General features: G+C 41.9%; 1 protein-coding gene across 3 annotated transcripts in view; it reads right to left on the reverse strand.

Moving 5' to 3' along the window:
* Positions 1–20,469, reverse strand: part of LOC310659927 (hippocampus abundant transcript-like protein 1) — a 39,451-nt gene that overhangs the window by 4,531 nt on the left and 14,451 nt on the right. For all 3 annotated transcript variants that reach the window (XM_083404097.1, XM_083404098.1, XM_083404099.1), the window contains 8 exons: positions 18,979–19,106; positions 18,611–18,725; positions 12,363–12,572; positions 10,154–10,267; positions 8,290–8,361; positions 5,757–5,869; positions 3,533–3,630; positions 590–747 (listed from right to left, as the gene is read on the reverse strand). In XM_083404097.1, the coding sequence (XP_083260223.1) occupies positions 590–747; positions 3,533–3,630; positions 5,757–5,869; positions 8,290–8,361; positions 10,154–10,267; positions 12,363–12,572; positions 18,611–18,725; positions 18,979–19,106 (1,008 nt within the window). The remainder of the gene's footprint in view (positions 1–589; positions 748–3,532; positions 3,631–5,756; positions 5,870–8,289; positions 8,362–10,153; positions 10,268–12,362; positions 12,573–18,610; positions 18,726–18,978; positions 19,107–20,469) is intronic.

A 20,469-nucleotide genomic window follows, 5' to 3' on the forward strand; every position in this document is an offset into this window, starting at 1 on the left:
TACAACCTGAATGGACTGTATGCTCAACTGGCATTATTTTAAAGAGATTTCAAAAAATAGGTTTTCAAATAGAAGAGGTTGGTTCAGAACGGTTCTGTTAAGTGGCGGAAGAGGAGAAATTTGTGGTGTGTAACTTGCCACGGCTGTACAACACTGCAAGGAACTCATATCCAACTACTGGCAGACCCATCTAGTGATATTCCAGTTGTAGATTTACTCCGCGTTTCACCCTCTAAGCAGCCATGAAGCCTAGAAATGGCTATCTTGTACATAGCTGGATGCCAGAAGAGTTCACTACATGAAATGTTAGGTAGACTTTTACTCGGTACCTAAATACAGCAAGGAAAGCATATGTAACATGAGGTTCACCTGTTATGTATGTGTTTCTGTGTGGATGTATCAATGTTATAACGTTATTTTAAAATGTTTAAAATATGTTCTAAGTCGCTTGACAACTTTGTTTAACAAGTGACTAACAAGTCTAATAGTAATATGAACAGCATGGGTTCTTACCAGGAAAGTTAACATCATAAATAAGTGGGGTGCCTTGATCAAGCACTATTAAAAGTTACGATTTACAATAATTTACCTCATCGCTTGGATCCTGCATTGCTTTTTTATCAGGATCTGGGACAGGCGCCAACTCGGTGAGCTCCACATGGAACAGAAAGAATATGAAGCCAAAGAGAGCAGGACCGAGACCATTGCAAAGGCCTCTGATTCCAGTTATTATCCCCTGGACAACACCTGTAAAAGAGCAAGAGAACAGGAGAAATAATTTTCTGTTCTAAAATGATGCAAAAACTGGAAAGCTTACCGTTTAATTACTGCACTTACTGGCAAGCATGAAGTTAACAGGCTGGCCTTATTTCAAACTGATCAGTTTCAATAAAAATAGTTTAAGGAGGATAAACTGAAATTCAAAATAACAGCACAAACTAGAACTTTCCTCGTTCCAAAATGACTAAATTAGTCTACTTGTTTCAATGAAGGAAGAGGAAAGTTCTGATCCAGGGGTTCTCAAATTTTCTGGCCCCCAGGGCCCACTTAAGGTAACTGAAAATTACTGAAGCCCACCAATCACAAAATGGCAGTGCAAGAGAGGAATGAACCGCAAAATGGTGGTCGATGGAAGTCATTGGCATCGTCAGCTGGCTGGCATCACTTTCTATTGCCCACATTTAATCTTTGGAAAACATAAAATTCTTTGCCACAGCATTTTCCTTGTGGCAAGTTTTCCTCAGGCTAAATACAGACACTTGCTCAGTCAGTCTTGTCACTTAGCTGCCTCATTTTAGGCAGAATTTGCTGATGCAGAGGCTTTCCCCCACATACTGCTCAAAAATATTCACACCCATCTCCTGTCATTCCTTCTCCCAGTCTCCTTTAACATTCGACTTGTACCTTTCCCACCCCCAGTTGCTGCCCAAGACCTCACCATTCCTTGCATCCCTCCTCTCTGGGTCCTTTTACGATCACTTCTTCCACCTATTACAGTGGTGCCTCGCAAGACGAAAAGAATCCGTTCCGCGAGTCTCTTCGTCTAGCGGTTTTTTCGTCTTGTGAAGCAACCCTATTAGCGGATTAGCGGCTATTAAAGGCTTAAGGGATTAGCGGATTAGCTGCTAAAAGGCTATTAGCAGCTTAGTGCCTTAGAAAAAGGGGGTGGGGAGCGGGGAAAAATCGCAGGAACTTGCAAGACATTTTCGTCTTGCGAAGCAAGCCCATAGGAAATTCGTTTTGTGAAGCACCTCCAAAACAGAAAACCCTTTCGTCTAGCGGGTTTTCCGTCTTGCGAGGCATTCATCTTGCGGGGCACCACTGTACTGCTTTTGTTTCTTATCCCTTTCATTTCTATTCCCGGTTTATTTCTGAATAATTATAATGAAGATTTAGCTTTTATCTCTATCTTATTTCCTTCAACACCTCCTCCAGCCATCGCTGCTCAAGACAGACCTTCCTCCCATCCCCCTTCCCTAAACTTCTCTCTGTCTCCCGACCAGCTTTACTTAGCATGAAATGAGTCAGAACTGGTCTGATTAAAAGGCTGTGTGGCATAGTGAGCAGATGGGGCAGGCAAGTGTGGAGGCCCTGGGCAAACTGTAGCACAGAGGCCCACCAAAAAGTGACCTAAGGCTCTCTGGTGGGTCCTGATCCACAGTTTGAGAAACACTAACCTGTGACATGTTCAAAACACCACTAGAGGGTGTTAACATCAACTTCCTAACTGCTAAAAAATACTTCAAAGGATTCTTAATTGAAAAAAAGAGGAAGAACTTTGGGATTTCTTCGGCTGTAACTTGCACTTACCCACTCAAATTACTTTTAAAAGGTCATGTTTTCTCATGTTAATGCCAACAAATTTAGCCCCATTCTGGGCAAATCAGCAAAAACTGTAGATATCCTACACAGGAAAGGGAACCAAATCTGTATCTCCTGTTCAGATAATCTCTCACACAGAGCCTGCTACTGGGCCAGGAAAGGGGCTGGGATAACCAACTGCAAGATTCTCACATTCCTGCTGGCCCTGTGAGACCAAATTTGCAAAGAGTATATTTTGATTAGTCATCACTAATACTGAACAGTTCTGGAAACAAGTCTCAGCTACGATCAAAGTACTTTTGGAAGAGAAAAATAACCCACCACAATCAACCTTCCATGGAAATTGTACCAAAATACAAAGTCCTTTAGTAGCAGGTAACGGTTATAAACCGTTAAAATGAATTAGTGTTACAGGAATTAAGCCCGTCCTGTAAACATGTGTCTCAGGTGTCAAAGACCAGGGTAAAATTGTGTGTCTTCCGCATAAAAAAAGAATCATCATTTGTGAAGCACAATAATACCACCACTTACTTTGCCTAGAGTACTGTGAACATCCAAAAGCAAATTGTTTTCTGAAGCACAGGTAAATGTTTGCATGTTGGTGTTGGAAAGAAAATAGCTCTATGGAAGATGCTTCACAGAACATGGTTTCCTAGAACATAAGAGCGTGGGGCTGAGAACGCCAAGGTCACAGGTTTGACCTCCTTATGGGACCACTACATATTTCTGCATTCCAGGGGGTTGGAGTAGATCAGGGGTAGGCAACCTAAGGACCGGGGACCGGATACGACCCAATCGCCTTCTCAATCCGGCCTGCGGACGGTCAGGGAATCAGTGTGTTTTTACATGAATAGAATATGTCCTTTTGTTTAAAATGAATCTCTGGGTTATTTGCGGGGTCTGCATGGTGTTTTTACATGAGTAGAATGTATGCTTTTATTTAAAATGCATCTCTAGATTATTTGTGGGGCCTGTCTGGTGTTTTTACATGAGTAGAATGTGTGCTTTTATTTAAAATGCATCTCTGGGTTATTTGTGGGGCATAGGAATTTGTTCATTATTTTTTTCAAAATATAGTCTGGCCCACCACAAGGTCTGAGGGACAGTGGACCAGCCCTCTGCTGAAAAAGGTTGCTGACCCCTGGACTAATGGCCCACAGGGTCCCTTACAACTCTACAATTCTATGAAAAACAAAATCACTGCACTTACCTTGTTGGTCGGAGTCTGCATTTCGTGACACAAGAGCGCTGATTGCTGGGAACGTAATACTTGACATGGATGCTACAGCTCCAGCTGCCCACATCATCCTGAGAGCAAGACACAAAGCAAAGCCATTAAATCATTTGTAATGAAGGAGCTATGCAGAAACAAAAACTAGCTCTCCAGCTATTGGGGTACCTTGTTGGAAGCGTTAGAATTGTAGTCAGACTACATGGTACAGGTGCCATGAGGATTTGCAACATTCCTGGGGAAGTTTATTATCCCACTAGCTGTGATTTTTAGCAGCACTGAAATGGATCAGGACCATCAATTAGCATGTTTCCCCACACCAGTAGCGGCTGCTAGCAGAGTCCATAATACTCAGAAGGCAGTGCTCATTTCGCACAATAACTGTGGCTAAGTACCGTATTTCTCCGTGTATAAGACACGGGGTTTTTTTTACCAAAAAATTAGGTTTGAAATTCGGGTTCGTCTTATACACAGGTAGTGATGAGGGGTGTTTTCTTAATTTGGAGTCCCCCAAAATAGAGAGTGTCTTATACACAGGGTGTCTTCTACACGGAAAAATACGGTAAATAATTGCTACAGCCAGTGAGTATAACATACTCTACAGGAATGCCAATGCCTGTATAAAGAATCTTATCATGTACAAGCAAGAGCTTTCGGGTAAAAATATAGCATAGCAAGGCAAAACTGGACAGTAGTTGTATATTACCTGAAGTTAAAAAGCAGACATGAATCTCACCAGTATGAAACACTCACAAAGAAGTATGGCAACAAAGTGAACTTGCAAGTTAGGTGGAAATCAGTATAATGGCTAAAGGAACAGAAATATTTATCCATTAGTCTTAACACAATGCTTTTCAGTGTGTGGTTTGGGAACCCACTCATTGCAGCCACACCAAAAGAGGGCCACAAGAGCTCTGTCCTGATTAAATATTGGGGCAATTTGATGATATTGTAACAATGTGGTGCGGTATTGGGTCACTTCTTCGTATGGTCTTAATTTTAATTGGCCCTGTTCCTCCTTTAGGAGCTGCTGGTATGTCGCCAATCTTCCTGTTGTGTTTTACTTTTTGACCGATATCACTTTTAACGGTGAAACCCACCATGGGGTTTTCGGTTCTAACAACCTTCTATGTCTCACCCAGACCTTATATAACGAATATCTAATGACATGACTTAGAAATTCTTTATGCACCACCACTTTATTGTAAATTAGATAGGCATGCCAGCCGTATCTGTTGTTCCATCCCTCCAAGTCTAGAATGTCATTATTATCTAATGTAATCCAGTCTCTGATCCAACTAAAACTAAAGAGCTCTACCACCTTACAAATATAGGGGATGGTATCCAATGAAGTAGGGACGCGGGTGGCGCTGTGGGTTAAAGCCTCAGTGCCTAGGGCTTGCCGATCGAAAGGTTGGCGGTTCGAATCCCTGCAGTGGGGTGCGCTCCCGCTGTTCGGTCCCAGCGCCTGCCAACCTAGCAGTTCGAAAGCACCCCTGGGTGCAAGTAGATAAATAGGGACCGCTTATTAGCAGGAAGGTAAACGGCATTTCCGTGTGCGGCTCTGGCTCGCCAGAGCAGCGATGTCACGCTGGCCACGTGACCCGGAAGTGTCTTCGGACAGCGCTGGCCCTTGGCCTCTTTGAGTGAGATGGGCGCACAACCCTAGAGTCTGTCAAGACTGGCCCGTACGGGCAGGGGTACCTTTACCCTTTTATCCAATGAAGTAGATCCGTTAGTATTGCTCCCTGCATATCCACTAAATCTGTTCTGGGTTTTCCTCCAACCCTCCAGAGCAAATCTGAGGAGGGAGTGGAAGGAATCTAGGGAGAGGAAGGGGAAGTTCCACTGCACAGCCAGAATTTATTGAGCTAATGGAATTACTTTACGGGATACTGCCCTACGAAAAGATTTAAGAAGTAGGTCGACAAATGCACACAGGGACTAAGGATTTTCAGATCTGAAAAGGCTGAGGGATACTGGTCTAGAAAGTTCAGCTTAGCACTCGGGGGAAAACTCACGATTTTTTTTTATTAATCAAAATATATCTACATTGCCATTACTGATCCCACTGCCAGCATAACAGGCACCTAAGGTGACCTGCAGCAATTTGAAAGATGAAAGTACACCCGAGTAAAAGAATTAGAAAGAGCACTGAAGCAAGCAGGCAGAGACATGGCTATTCTGCCATTACTGCACTTACCAAGGTTGGGAACCAAATCCATACCAAGCCAGCTGGAACATCTGAAAGCCAAGGCCAAGGAGCACAGTATTTTTGTTTCCTATAGACCTCATTAGGATACTGAGAAAAACAGTCTACAAAAAAAGATAATAAATAATGTAGGAAAAAGCTTTCTCTGTATATTTATAATAAAAAACATTTAATTACCAATACAGTAGTACCTCGGGTTAAGTACTTAATTCGTTCCGGAGGTCCGTTCTTAACCTGAAACTGTTCTTAACCTGAAGCACCGCTTTAGCTAATGGGGCCTCCTGCTCCACCGCGCTGCTGGAGCACGATTTCTGTTCTCATCCTGAGGCAAAGTTCTTAACCCGAGGTGCTATTTCTGGGTTAGCGGAGTCTGTAACCTGAAGCGTATATAACCCGAGGTACCACTGTACATACATTTTTTAAACAAGAAACTGTTAGAAGCACCAAGCTTCAAATTAATCACTTATAGCGCAGTCATATGAGTATCTACTCAAAAGAATTAAGGGCTTTAATTCCACCCAGTGAAACCATAGCAGAGGCAAAATTTGAACTGGGGATTTCCTACTCAAATATGCATGTTCTTAACTGTCCCCATAGCTCAGGGGTGCCCTGCAGGCCAATCGTGACATGCCAGGGGCCAGCAAACTTTTAACAGAGGGCCGGTCCACTGTCCCTCAGACTTTGTGGGGGCTGGACTATATTGGGGGGGGGGGGGGTAGAACGAATTCCTATGCCCTACAAATTACCCAGAGATGCATTTTAAATAAAAGGACACATTCTACTCATGTAAAAACACGCTGATTCCTGGACCGTCTGCAGGCCGGATTTAGAAGGCGATTGGGCTGGATCCGGCCCCTGGGCCTTACGTTTGCCTATCCATGAGCTAAGGGATCCAATTTGGGCTGTTTTTCCCCAAAACATGCCCACCCATTCACTCATCAATTGACATGACTGGCAACGTAAGCTGTTTGGCAGGAAGACAGGGTTAAATCCAGCACTGGCTGCATATCCTGCTCTCAGTAAAGTAAAGGAAAGATAGTAAGATTCTCTCATTAGCCGATGAGTAGGGGTTAAAACCTGCACAGTTCTTTGCAACAGAACACAGGGGTTGTCTGAAAGCATCCACAGACCCAAACAGGAGATCACGGGGTGGAGGGATGGGTGGAAAACCCTTTGCCTTTAAAATCACTTGCTTATTGCGACTGTTGGGACTTCAAAGCACATCACCTGACATCACAATAATATCAAGGGATGGACAGGTGGCTGGCCCTGAGCTCCTATCAAATTTGGCCCAATGGGAAGATCCAGGACCCACTGGCAGCAAAATGTTCCCCGCCCCTTCCCTAGCGCTTCCTCCAATAATTAATCGGAAAAATGATTTCATCAGTATTCATGTGCATCCTTCCTTTCTGGCACTCCCAACCACTGCAATTTCATCCTCCTTCCCGTTTTCATGACCGCATTCTCTTCAGTTCCGGACTGCTAATCCCCAACCATGCAGGGGATCTAGGGAAGGGCAGGCTCTTAAGGTAGCCTCACATCAAACAGATGTCAAATTGTGTGTGCAGCTCTTGGCCCTAAATGAGTCTTACTACCCAAGGCAGACATTTGGTAAAGCACTTATACTATACAATACAAGCAACTCATATGAAAAGGAGAGGGAGAGGACTTCTGAGTAGAAGAACTCCAGCTTAAAAATGTTCTCCAGGAAACCAGTCAGATACCTTTTCTGCACCAGGCCAAATACCATTTTATTATCCCAGGATTGTTAGCACTTTTAAACTTTTTAATACGGACCCTAAGTGTATCAATGTTATTCAGACCTGGAGTAAAAATGTTCTCCCTGCCTGCATCAAACTTTAAACAAGCACACCAGTCTATCGTAGCTAGAAGTTCTTCCATGTTGAAAAGGTGCTGGAAATGTAACAACCTTAACAGAAACCAGGCAGGGGCACCTTTATGCACAAAATCCCTCTTTTCTTTTCTTTTCTTTTTTTAAGGAATATAGCATTAGGCAGCAAACCATACATCTCATCTAGGTTCATTGTATATTACATATTAAAAAGTTACAGACTTGGTTGAATGTTCAAGAACTGTACAGGTGAAACTCAAAAAATTAGAATATTGTGGAAATGTTCACTTATTTCAGTAATTCAACTTAAAAGGTGAATCTATATGAGATAGACTCGTGACATGCAAAGCAAGATAGGTCAAGCCTTTATTTGTTATAATTGTGATGATTATGGCATACAGCTGATGAAAACCCCAAATTAACAATCTCAGAAAATTAGAAAATGTTTCATGGACGAAGTTTTGTTCCTCCCAAAGAATGTCAAGACTGTTTTTAATCACCTGTGGTCCGCAAGAAGGCCACAAGAATTCAGTCACAATTTGCGCACCTCTATCTCAGCCTCCCCACAGAACACATTATGTACTTAATGTGCAAATCACTTATCACCCTGATCGTTAATATTTGCCTTTTATTATGAGCTGTCACCTAAGACATAGGACTGTAAATGCTTACCTGCGCAACGATAGACAGAATTCCTATCACAGCTATGAATGCTGCAATGCTGGCATACTCAAATTTTATCACCTGCAGATAACACATAAACAACGCGTGTAAAGTTCAAAGAAACAGTAAGTGAAGAACAATTGCATTTATAGGCAGCTTACAAAACTAAAGCAACCCAGTACAGTAAATTTTCATACAGTAAGGACAAATTTGGAAGACTGGAAGGTAAAGTGATTTCAGAGGTGGAAATAAGAGTTGGCATGGGGAAAGGAAGACGGCAGTCAAGACTAGGTAAAAATACCGTATCAACATCCAGTCAAATATAGGTCATGACATTCAGGTCATATTTAGTATAAGACTATAAACTGAACTCTCTTATGGGAAATAAAAAGAACCACCAACCTATGTATTATGCTTCCATATTTAAGTCATGCATTTTCCTTCATACTCACTGAACTACACTTGAGGGGAAGTGTTTGCATTATCAGGAATGCCCAGGTATATACAAGATCACAGCTTTACAGCAAACATGCAGGAAAACAAACTGCCATGGGCCAATTCTAATTTGACAAAAGGCAACCTAACTTTTCCATTGGTGTACTTTTTATTTTTTACCCAGTTACATGAGCTAATCCCCTGTATCCTGAACAAGCTACTGGGTATGTCTATCAGCAGTTGCTGCTTAGGTCTACTTTTTAAGCCGCAATCAAACATTATGTCTACATATGCAACCTAAGATGCTATGTGTATCTCCCATCCTCTTGGTGTGCCTTTACATTTTCTGGTCCTTAATTTTATTATACTAATAAAGTATGCCCCCACGGATCTGCTAGTTTGGAGCAAACACATCAACATGAAGTTAAATGCATTGTTGTCACATATGCAATTCTCTGCATTTGGATCATTATTCATGCATATTAAGCTTTTTCTTCTATCTAAAAGAGGAGCAGAGAGGGTTTTTATTTAATTTTATGCAAACAACTTATATACTGCTTAATTAAAATCTTCTCTTAAGTGATGTTCAAGGAAGATTTGAGTGTTCTGCTCATTTGCTTCGCCTACCAGGAACAGAAAGCCTTGGGCCTTTATTTTTGCCTAACAATAATATTGGAGATTATTCCAAGCTTGTTTTGTTTTACAAATGCAGAAACATGCCAGTGCAGAGCAGGTTCCGGGTGTTTTCAAATAGTTAAGAAAAAACCCAAACGGTTTGGATCCTAATTCTTTGCTCTGTCAACAGGAGAGCCATGCTCATGGAAGGGATCCTTTCATAAGAAAAACAAAATGCTGGGATCCATCCCATATAAGTTTCAGAACAAAACCCATATAATATGGTATATGTCAATAATGGCTATGACCACATCCCGAAAACCCCTTGTTATCTCAAGGCCCAGCTTGAAACTTTCTTTTGAGTAGAAGTTCCCAATATAGAATCAGAAATTACCTTTGAACTTCTTGACCTACTTTTAAAAAGGGGTGGGTGGGGATCTACTGCGATAATACAATTATTAGTCATGCAATCTGGATTTTTGGCACTGTGCTATTTAAACAGCTTTGCATTTTTACCAATGACTGGCATTTTGAATAAACTCTAGATTACACTGTTTAATTTCATTAACTGCTGTAACTGTATGGCACAAGTGATTTATAGTTCTACGAATTTGCTTTCATTGTATTTTTAGCGATTTTACTACTGTGTAAACTTCTTTGCTATTTTCTTCAGAAAAAAGTGTTATATATTTTTAATAAATGCAGCAGCTACGTACTATGTACATGTTTGATACTTTCAAGGCTTCATTTGTCCCCCGCGTGTATTCTTAATTTATCTATCAAGAACTTGTACAATATTCAAAAAATACCTTAAATTACTTACTTGTCTCAAATATAGGAAAAAGCTAGAATATTGGCCAGCCTCAGGCAGGTAAGAAAGAAAGACAGTGATGCAAGTCAGCAAAATTGTAGTATCTTTTCCAACTCTTCTCAAAGACTGTCAAAAAAGTAAAGCAAGTCAAAATGAACCATCTGAAAAGGATTATTACATTCTGAGCAGGTGATATTTTTCGCTAATGAGTGCATTTGTCAGAATATATTCCATCTGTGGTTTGCTTTAAAAAAGACCTTTCTCCTGTTTTTGAGTTTCCATGATAATTTCCTAATGCTGAATTTAGATGGACCTCTGTTCAAATTCATAAAAGTAATGTTGACTAAACAAATGAATAGCTTGATTGTTCCAAAAGCCTGATTCTATTCTGCTCAGTAACAAAGGCTCCTAAGTCAGTGAAGTTCAGCTATAGCAACCACTGAGGTTGTTGTTTCCTATTCAATTCCTCCTCTATACCAGGCATGTCCAATGGGTAGGTCATGATCTACCGGTAGATCACTGGACATCTGCGGTAGATCACTGGCAGATCATTGGCTCCTCCCAAAGAAGCTGAACAACTGTGGCTCCCCTAAAAAAAGCTCAAAATTTTACCTCCTCCCTGAAAAAACTCAACAACTTTGACCTGAACCCCCCAAAAGGGGGTAGATCACTGCCTGTTTTTAACTCTGTGAGTAGAACGCAGTCTCTTGGGAGTTGGCCAGCCCTGCTATATACATAAAAATGCAATGCTGTTGACATGCTGCAGTTCAGGTGGCTGCTAACAGGTAGCCACACCAACTCCAACATGGTGACAGAGCAGAAAGCGGGGGGCGGGGGGGCAAACAAGCAAAATTGGGGGGGGGGTAGGCAGGCAGCCTAACTGAGCTGTTTAACAAAGGGGAAAGTGCTTCAGAGAGCAGTTTGCCAACCCATTCTCAGAAGTGCCTCCTCCCTTTGCTGAACACAGCTGCAAGGTTTAACAAAGGGAAGGAGGTGCTTCGGATAATGGTTTGGCAAACCAAACTCTGAAGCGCTTCCCACCCCCCCTTAAAAGCTCCTAGGGCAAGCTGTGCAGGGAGGGTAAAAGAAGGGAGGTTTGGTAGAGTGGCAGCCCCTAGTCTTCCCGTAAGATAGCATTGGAGCTGCTAGAATGATTCTTAAAATTTGCGGTACTCGGGTTGGGTGCATTATACCTTCAGGGTACAAGGGTCTGAGATCTCAGGTATATTACCTGGTGAGTATCTTCTCTTCAGAAGGGGCATTGGCTTGGCTAGTTCCCACATTCCTACAGTTGCATTCTTTAGGAATAGAACAAACCTGTACTAGTAAGTACAAGGTTCCATCAGAGTTTTATCATCATTTAGATTGTACCACCATGATTAACTGGTCTACCATTATAATTAGGAAAGTGCGGCAAGTCAGAGTTGTTCCTAGACATGGGTGAGGGTTCGAAGAGCTACTATAGGCATATACAATGAAATTCTGATTTAGTAAATGAATGAAAAACTTTGCTGAAGATGCATGCAGCCATGAAGTATCTTATAGCAGTTGGACGGGACTTTGGAAATCTATGTACAGTGGTACCTCGCAAGACAAATGCCTCGGAAGACGAAAAACTCGCAAGACGAAAGAGTTTTTCGTTTTCTGAGTTGCTTCGCAAGACGGATTTCCCTATGGGCTTGCTTTGCAAGACGAAACGTCTTGCGCCTTTTTTTAAAAACCGCCAATGCATTCCTATGGGAAACCGTCACTACACAGCGGTGCTTCGCAAGACGAAAAAATTCACAAGACGAAAAAACTCGCAGAACGGATTAATTTCGTCTTGTGAGGTACTACTGTAGTTCAACCCCTGGAATGATGCAGGTTATGCAATGTAAGATACAGCTTCCACCAGCCTCAAATACCCCTAGCAAGGGCGATCTCACCGCTTCCTGAGGCAGTCTGAACAGATCTTACCATTAGGAAGTGTCTCCTAATGTTTAGCGGCAACTTCCTTCTCTGCAATTTCTACCGTTTGGGGCTAGTCTTGGTGCCTGGTGCAACAGAGAAGAGGTCTACTATATCTTCTCCTGATGAGGCCTAACTAGAACATAATGAAGCAGAACTATTACTTCCTATAATCAGGACACAATGCTTCTGTTTCCGGAGATTGCATTAGATTTAGCACCAATATCACACTGCTGACTAATAAAAGAGAATGAACAAAAAGCCAGTAACTTACTGCAAATGGGTCTGCTTGTTCCCATGATATAAGGGAAGGTGGCCTCATTTTTTCAGGTAGAGATTCTGGTACAGCGAGTAGAATGAAACATATATCTACAACAGCCACCACCGTAGCAATTAATACAACCAGGTTATCGCCATATAAAGTAGACAGGTGTGCTCCAATGGCAGGACTAGTTACCAAACTGGCTGCGAATGTTGCAGATACCTAAAAAGAAGATATTGGATTTTACTGCTTGGTTATGACCTCATGAGCAACTTAACATTCCTCACCAACTGAAACCTGAAGTATCTCAAATGGACTATCTCCCAAATCCCGATTCCTGCAACAGAGTACCAGAAGAGTGGTATTCAATGAAGCAGTTTTGTTGTCACAAAGGTTTCTGTATGCTCAATGAAACATTGCCCACTCTGCTCCAGCATGGCCTCCCAAATCTTCTCCAGAGGGCTGGAGGAACGCCCAGAAGAGATTTATGGGGAAGGAGAGGGAGGGATGTTCCGTTGTGCAGCCAAAGTCTTTGTGGTAAGAGAACTACATTTTGTGTACTGCCCACAGCCTTTTCTGCCACCATGCATTTTGACAGAAATATCTACCTACTAAGGTGAGCTGCTGAAATTATGACGTTAACAATAGCTATACTGAAGACTCTTGAGCAGTGTTTCCCAAACTTGGCTCACCATCTGTTTTTTGGACTACAATTCCCATCATTCCTGACCACTGGTCCTCCAAGCTAGGGATGATGGGAGTTGTAGTCCCAAAACAGCAGGAGATCCAAGTTTGGGAAACCTTGATCTTGAGGATAGGCATGAAGCTTTGCCAGGCTTGATGCTCTACAGAAGCATTAAGAAGCACCATCACAACGTCTACATTTCAGGTGCCGAGGACCATACCAAACATTTCTTTCCATGGGATACATGAGTGCAGCACAACTAAACTGAACTGGAAAACCAACATTTTTTTTGGGGGGGGGGGTGTACATATCTCTTAGATTCCACTTTGCCTTTATGACCTATTGGCAATTGGAGGAAGAAAATTGTATCCCAGAAGCCTAAAGGCATTAAAACTTTTCAATTATTCTACTTACACATTGGGGGCGCGATTTTCAAGCTGCTTTATAACTATGCTCATTTTTATTTTAAACTGTTTGGGGGTAGTTGCAAATACTGTTTTACACTCTAACCTTTGGCTTTCTCTGAATAGTTAGGGGATTAAAGTAGAAAGGCAGGGGACCAGTTTTAAAAATACATAATAAATCTAGCAGCCCTAAGCAACTAGACTGCAACATCTCAGAGCATTTATAGAACAATTTATCCCCCTTCTGTCTCTTGGTAGCATCACTATTTCTTATTCGCAAGTGTGTTTAAGATTGTTAAGCCACTGACAAATGCTTGTATTTTATTCTTTATATCGTGCTCAGTAGAGTTTTATACCCTTAATAATAATGATGGTAATAACTTAGGTGTCAAATCTGATCCATCTTTTTCAGATTCAACCCTCTACCCAAGAGTTGGCACTTTTCATTCTTTTATATTTTTGAAATTCTCACTATGGCTTCATCGTTCCTAAATTGGATTATTGCAATGCTCATCTTTATGGCCCTTTCAGCTGTTTTAAGGTATCTTCTATTCATAATTCTGCCACCTGCCTCATTTGCTCTGCACACAGCTTCAATCACATCTTCCACTTTTCTGTTTTATATTGGATTAGTCTTTCATTTCACATTTACTATGAACTTCTTGCCTTTAAATGTCTCTACTCTTGTACTCAGCTCTATATTTTTTCCCTAGTCTCTTTCCCTCACTCCCTTTATGTCTTTAACTTAAATTTTGTCAGGACTAGAATTTATCCATCCTCCTCAACACCATCCCTTTCGCCCAGCTATATGATGCTGCTGTGAACTGTTATTTCCTACAGCGGTTTATCTGAACACAGCTATGCAGGGATGTAAACAGCATTTTCTGGGCCTAATACGCTGCATGCAGTTTGGACACCCTTCACCATACCTAGTCAGCACATGGATTGAAGATAACTCGGAACCCAATTTTATTGCATATTGAGTTTCAGGACAATCATATACATAATAAATTAGTTTAAAATCTCTGCATGTTTTCACACAAAAAAATTCATTACACAGATCAGCCCTCCCATACCTGGTATGCTCCAAATGTTTTAGACAACTCATATGAGCCCCACTCAGCACAGTAAATGATCAGAGACGGTGGGAGTTTAAGCATACAACCTTGAAATCCTACAAGTCTACCGGTATGTTACATTAGCATCACTGAGTTCAATGGGATATATTCCCACCTAGATAAGTGTGAACAGGCTTGCAACCTAATCAAACCATTTCTATTTTATCTAATTTTTATACTAAAGAGGCTACACAATATTGCACTAGTTTCAAAAGGAAGACTTAAATAAGCAAGGCTAAAAGGTAAAGGTAAAGGTACCCCTGACCATCAGGTCCAGTCGTGACCGACTCTGGGGTTGCGCACTCATCTCGCTCTATAGGCCGGACGCCGGCGCTTGTCCGCAGACAGCTTCCGGGTCACGTGGCCAGCATGACTAAGCCGCTTATGGCAGACCAGAGCAGCACACGGAAACGCCGTTTACCTTCCCGCCGGAGAGCGGTCCCTATTTATCTACTTGCACTGTGAGGTGCTTTCGAACTGCTAGGTTGACAGGAGCTGGGACCGAACAACGGGCGCTCACCCCATCATGGGGATTCAAACCGCTGACCTTCTGATCGGCAAGTCCTAGGCTTGCAAGGCTAGGATTAAATTAATTTTATCTTGCGATTCATCTTGTACTTTATTCTTCCCACCCCACTTTCCTCCCATTCTTCCTTCCATTATCTAACCCATTCCCCTTCCTCTCCCTTCCCCTTCCCCTTCCCCTCTCCCCACACTCACACACACCCTCTCTGTCTGATCCACGGGCAGCAGTGTCTGAATCCAAAACAAGCTAGTACACACATTTGCACAGTGCAGCAAATGTGCTTTCTCTATGTTTGTGAAACCCCTCCTCCCTTCTATACCATAGTTTTCGCTCCATAATACACATTTTTTTCCTTCTAGAAAGTAAGGGGAAATGTCTGTGCGTGTTACAGAGCAAATGCTTCCCTCCTCCGTGGCTCGCTTTGAAACAGCAAAGTGGGAGAAGAGCCGCTGAGTGGGGAGGAGAGAGGGACAGAGAGCCTGCTTGCTTTAAAGGAGCAAAGCGGGAGAGGAGCCGCTTACACGAGTGTTAAGTGGCTCCTGTCCGGTTGGCTCCTTTAAAGCAAGCAGGCTCTCTGTCCCTCCCTCCTCCCCACTCAGCTCACTAAATAGCAGGAAAGATTTTCAGCTCGCTAAGCGGGGGGGGGGGGGAGGGAGAGAAGCAGAGCCTACTTGCTTTAAAGGAGCAAAGCGGGAGAGGAGAGGAGCCTTCTCCCCTTATACCCCTCTTCTGCATTATTAGCAGCATCCTTCTCCACCCACCCCACGCGTGCTCCTTGTCCCTTGAGTGCTTTTCCTTCGCTCCCCACTTAAAACGTGGTTACAAAGCACAGATCCACATGGATGCTCAGGATTTTTGCACTGGGTCACCCCAAATTCACCATCAGATCACATAGCATGTCCATGGCTACAGCTTGCACCAAAAAAAGCACACACCCACTGTTGCCTGGGGCCGCAGTGGTGCAAAAACGTGGTTACAAACATGGATCCACATGGATCCTCAGGATTTTTGCATTGGGCTACCCCAAACTCACTGTCAGATCACATGTCTGTGGCCACAGCATGAACCACAAAAATCATACATCCACTGTTTCGTTTAGAATATTTTTTTTCTTGTTTTCCTCCTCTAAAAACTACGTGCGTGTTATGGTCGGGTGCGTGTTATAGAGCAAAAAATACGGTATATCTTCTGTATGCACACACTGTCTTGTTCATCCCCCGCTATGCAGCTGACTGGTAGACCATGCCTAACTCCAGGTATTCCACATCAATATCTGACACTTGATGGCCATGTTTTAAATTTAGAGGGAAGTTGGCAATGAGATCAAATTGCATTTGAACTACAACTATTTCTATTTCCCTGAACAGTTGAGACAGTAGCTTTTTAACACTAGTGGAGGTGGGGGGGGGGGGGGAAGAGGGGTACATTTATCCCACCGTTTCCCAAACTTAGGTATCCAGCTTTTGTTGGACTACAACTCCCATAATCCCTCACTAGTAGGACCAGCTGTCAGGGATGATGGGAATTGTAGTCCAAAAACAGCTGGAGACCCAAGCTTGGGAAACCCTGGTTTAGCCAGTGTGACCCAACTTTATGTGCTAAAACGCAGAGACTCAGATAGTTAATGACTGGGAGGAAGCTGGCACCCGAGGCTAAAAGAATGGCTTGGTAAACCGAGAAACGTCAGACAACGACCTGGAGAACGTACTTTAACAGTACACATCCTTATTTTAAAAGAAATCTAGAACTATTTTTATGCCACAAAACATGTCTGTTCAACAACAGTGAATCTGTCAGTCAAAGCTTACATAGTAAATAAATCAATAAGTTTAGAATATTCTATTTGTATTTGAAACCATCACTAAATGGTTCCAGGGTGGGTTTCAAACACATCCCAATTAGGCTCAGTGTATAATTAAAATCATATAATAAAACCACAAAACCCATCAATATAAGAAACTGCAAGGCAGCAGGTCTAAAAGTCACAAAAAGAAATTGTCTAACAGATGCCTTCCTCCTTCATCACCACTTCAGCTTAACACTTCAAAAATGTTTTTAGCAAGGTGCAAGATATGTAAGCACTCTGTTTTTCAGGGGTTGCCATGGTGCTTCTGTACTAATGAAGCAGCAGAGGAAATGACTTCATAGAAGACCGCATCCAAAGAGCATTACAGTATCTTGGCAATTCAGGGTTGTATCTAACACAATCACAAGGGGACTTCTTCTCTGTCTCCTTACAACCCCACCCCAATTTGTTCTAGGGGTTCAATCAGCACACCAGAGAGATGATGCACATGATGAGAGAAGATGCTGCTGCTCAGGTAGAAGTCCTTGCGCTTTTAGGATGGCTTCACTGGATGCAACGAAGATTGTCCACTATGAAACTGTCATCCCATAGTAATTCACCTATCACTATTCAGTACAGACTGCAAGGGGAAAGCTGGGAAGTGGTTATACCTGCGTTGCTGTTAAGAGAAACTATGGAAATTCACCTACTATCCCTTTTATTATTATTATTATTATTCAGAGAGACACACATTCTAAAAATCACACTTTCACTCAGTGAGTGTAAAAAGGAATACAAGCACAAGCACTGAATAGCCCAGTTTTAACCCTTGGTAGCCCCTGCAAGTATAGCATATCAGGGAAGGAAACACCAAGTCACCTGCTGGGCTGAGACTGGAGATTCTCAGTAGAGGGAATTCTGACTTAAGTCAACTGGCATTAATATTCCACTATTGGTTCAGGTCTTTTTAAATGTTCAGATGCGCCTTTATCATAACTCAAAGCCATTCCTGCATTGTGGGGGGTTGGGCAAGAGATATTCGGGATCCCTTCCAAGTCTACAATTCCGCGATTCTATGATTCTGGGATTAGATGCTTATTAGGGGTCAGTTGCTGCCTATCCCAGGTAGGAAGGAAAATAAGAAACCTCCCTTTGTTAATGAAAGCCTACACTGACAACCTTATTGGAGGCACAACCTAAGGAATAGATGACCGCCCATACTGCCTTTACATCCAGGAAGAAACCAGGATACTGAAAGGTACTTTCAAAGAAATGTTACCTAGCATATGTCAGATTAACAAGCTGTCTTAATGTCATCCTCCCTTCCTAAGCTGCCATGCTGAGCAACAGACTCAGCAACTAGTAATAAACTAAACTCCTGCTATGCCTTACCAAGAGAATCAGAGCTCAAACAATCCATTAAGTAACCTGGTCCAGCTACGTCTTTTGATACAGGATACCTACAATTAACACAGATGACTTCTCAACCTTCTACCTGTGCAGGATACGGTTTCTCGGCTGAGTGTCTAGGAATAAAGAAATCTAAGACTCTGTTCTCCCTCCTCCAACACATCATCTTTTCTTGACTTTGTCACCGCTGCAAGATAAGCCTATCTTCTCAACCCCCAAAATAACCGGATGTGCCTTATTCAAACATAGTGAGTGTAGTATCTATATAATGAGTGACTACCAATAAATATGACTGTCAAAGCATCAGAAATATTTTCAGAAATCGTCTTACCAGTCCATATGCAGTGCTCCTTTCATGCTCTTGTGTTATGTCAGCTACATAAGCAAATATCACAGAGAACGTAACAGCAAAAATCCCAGAAACCGAAATCATAGCAAAATACCACCTGCAAAGGAGAAAGGTGTAATGTAACTATGCAAAGATTTGATAGTTGTAAAACTGTGTAAGTATCATCAATCTACAACCTTTAATTAAGCATTCCATTTTGAAGAACCCAATTAAAAGAACAGACTTGACACACTTGGACCCTGCAGCAGTAATTGAACCCTAACTTGAGATAATTGACTAGAGAAAAGCGATTTATCTCTTCTAGTTTCCTTCATACACCAAAAACACCTACTGTCATTTGTACCACTTACCATGGACTTATCTTCATTAACGGAATTGGGACACAAGTGAAGAAAACTGTAACAAGGAGGAAAGACTTTCTTCCCCAGACATCAGACAAAGCACCGATCAGTGGAGCACTCAGGAAGGATAAAAACCCCTAAGAATGAAATAGAAGTCCTTTTAGTGCATTTTTGAGCCTTTTATCTTTAATCTACAATTTATTCAGAGGAACACGGTAATAAGCAAATTAGCTATACATGCTGGGATGTGCCTTCTTATGTAGCATGATTTAAAACAGCCAAAGAGAACAATCAGGAACATAGGTAGAATGTTTTCTTTTTTGGATAAAAAAAGCACATACAGGGTAGGCATGCAAACTATATTGCACTAAACACTTGTGCAATCTCACAGTACTCTGGAAGAGTGAGATAAGACTGTTTCAAAGGCAAAGGTGAAGATGCTAAGCAAGTGCTGGTGAATTGTTTAGTGAACATATACACTGATCCTCAGCAGAATGAGGAATGCAATTTCTTCCCGACTAGAAATGGCATTTTAGAGTTTCGTAAAGGTCACAATAGCCACAGATTGCTACATGCATAAAGCAAAATTCACGTTATACAAAGGACAAAAAGGCTGCCAAAAACGAGGATAAATTGTAACTGGAGATGGGAGACCCCCTTCTGATTTGCAAATAATCAATTAAAAACTCATGGGTGCCAACCACAAGGTCCAAATTTCAATGTATGTGCAGGGATTAGATTTTCACAGCCCCAATGCAGCCAAGAATATACTGTAAAATTATTTAATATATTAGTTCTACTATATTAGAACACTTAAATTTAACACTAATAATGGGTCAACTCCAAATCTACTTTTATCCCTTAATATTTTCCAAATTTCTTCTCAAACCATCCTATCAAAAAATGGCAGCTACAGCTGTTGGGCTGCATTTTTTTGTTTGAAGACAAGAGTGAACCATTTCCCTTTAGTGCAAAACTGATGAATGTCAATATGAAAAATACATTCAGCACAGAACAACAACATAAATTATCCCGGGAGACAAAGCATCTATTCATCTGCTTACATTCTGGAGCACAAAGTAGCATGAGAGAAATTGTCAGACTTCTAAAGCATAAAGCCTGCCAAATCCATTCCACATTGCTGCAATACCAGATTATTGTTAATTGTCTGGCAGGAAATCCACACAAGTCTTAGTTAAGTAGCATACCAGTCTCAAGGTTCCACTAAGTCAACCTTCCCCAACTGGTACCTTCCAGATGTTTTAGGCTCCCAATTCCCAATTGTTTCTGCTCTCTAACCACTTTCTATACAGTGTCTGAACTCTGAACCATTTCCCAAAGTTTGGATTTTCTCTTTGCAAAAGACCCCTCACAAGGAATGCTTTTTCCATAGGCAAAGATTATTGAACTAGGTAATCACGCTGTCAACAATTAACATATACCCACAATATTTACAAATTGGCACTTCCAGTAGGCAACTTTCATCCACGCTGAAAATTT

Source organism: Podarcis tiliguerta (assembly GCF_965153285.1).
Source record: "Podarcis tiliguerta genome assembly, chromosome: 11".
Taxonomy (NCBI): Eukaryota; Metazoa; Chordata; class Lepidosauria; order Squamata; family Lacertidae; genus Podarcis; species Podarcis tiliguerta.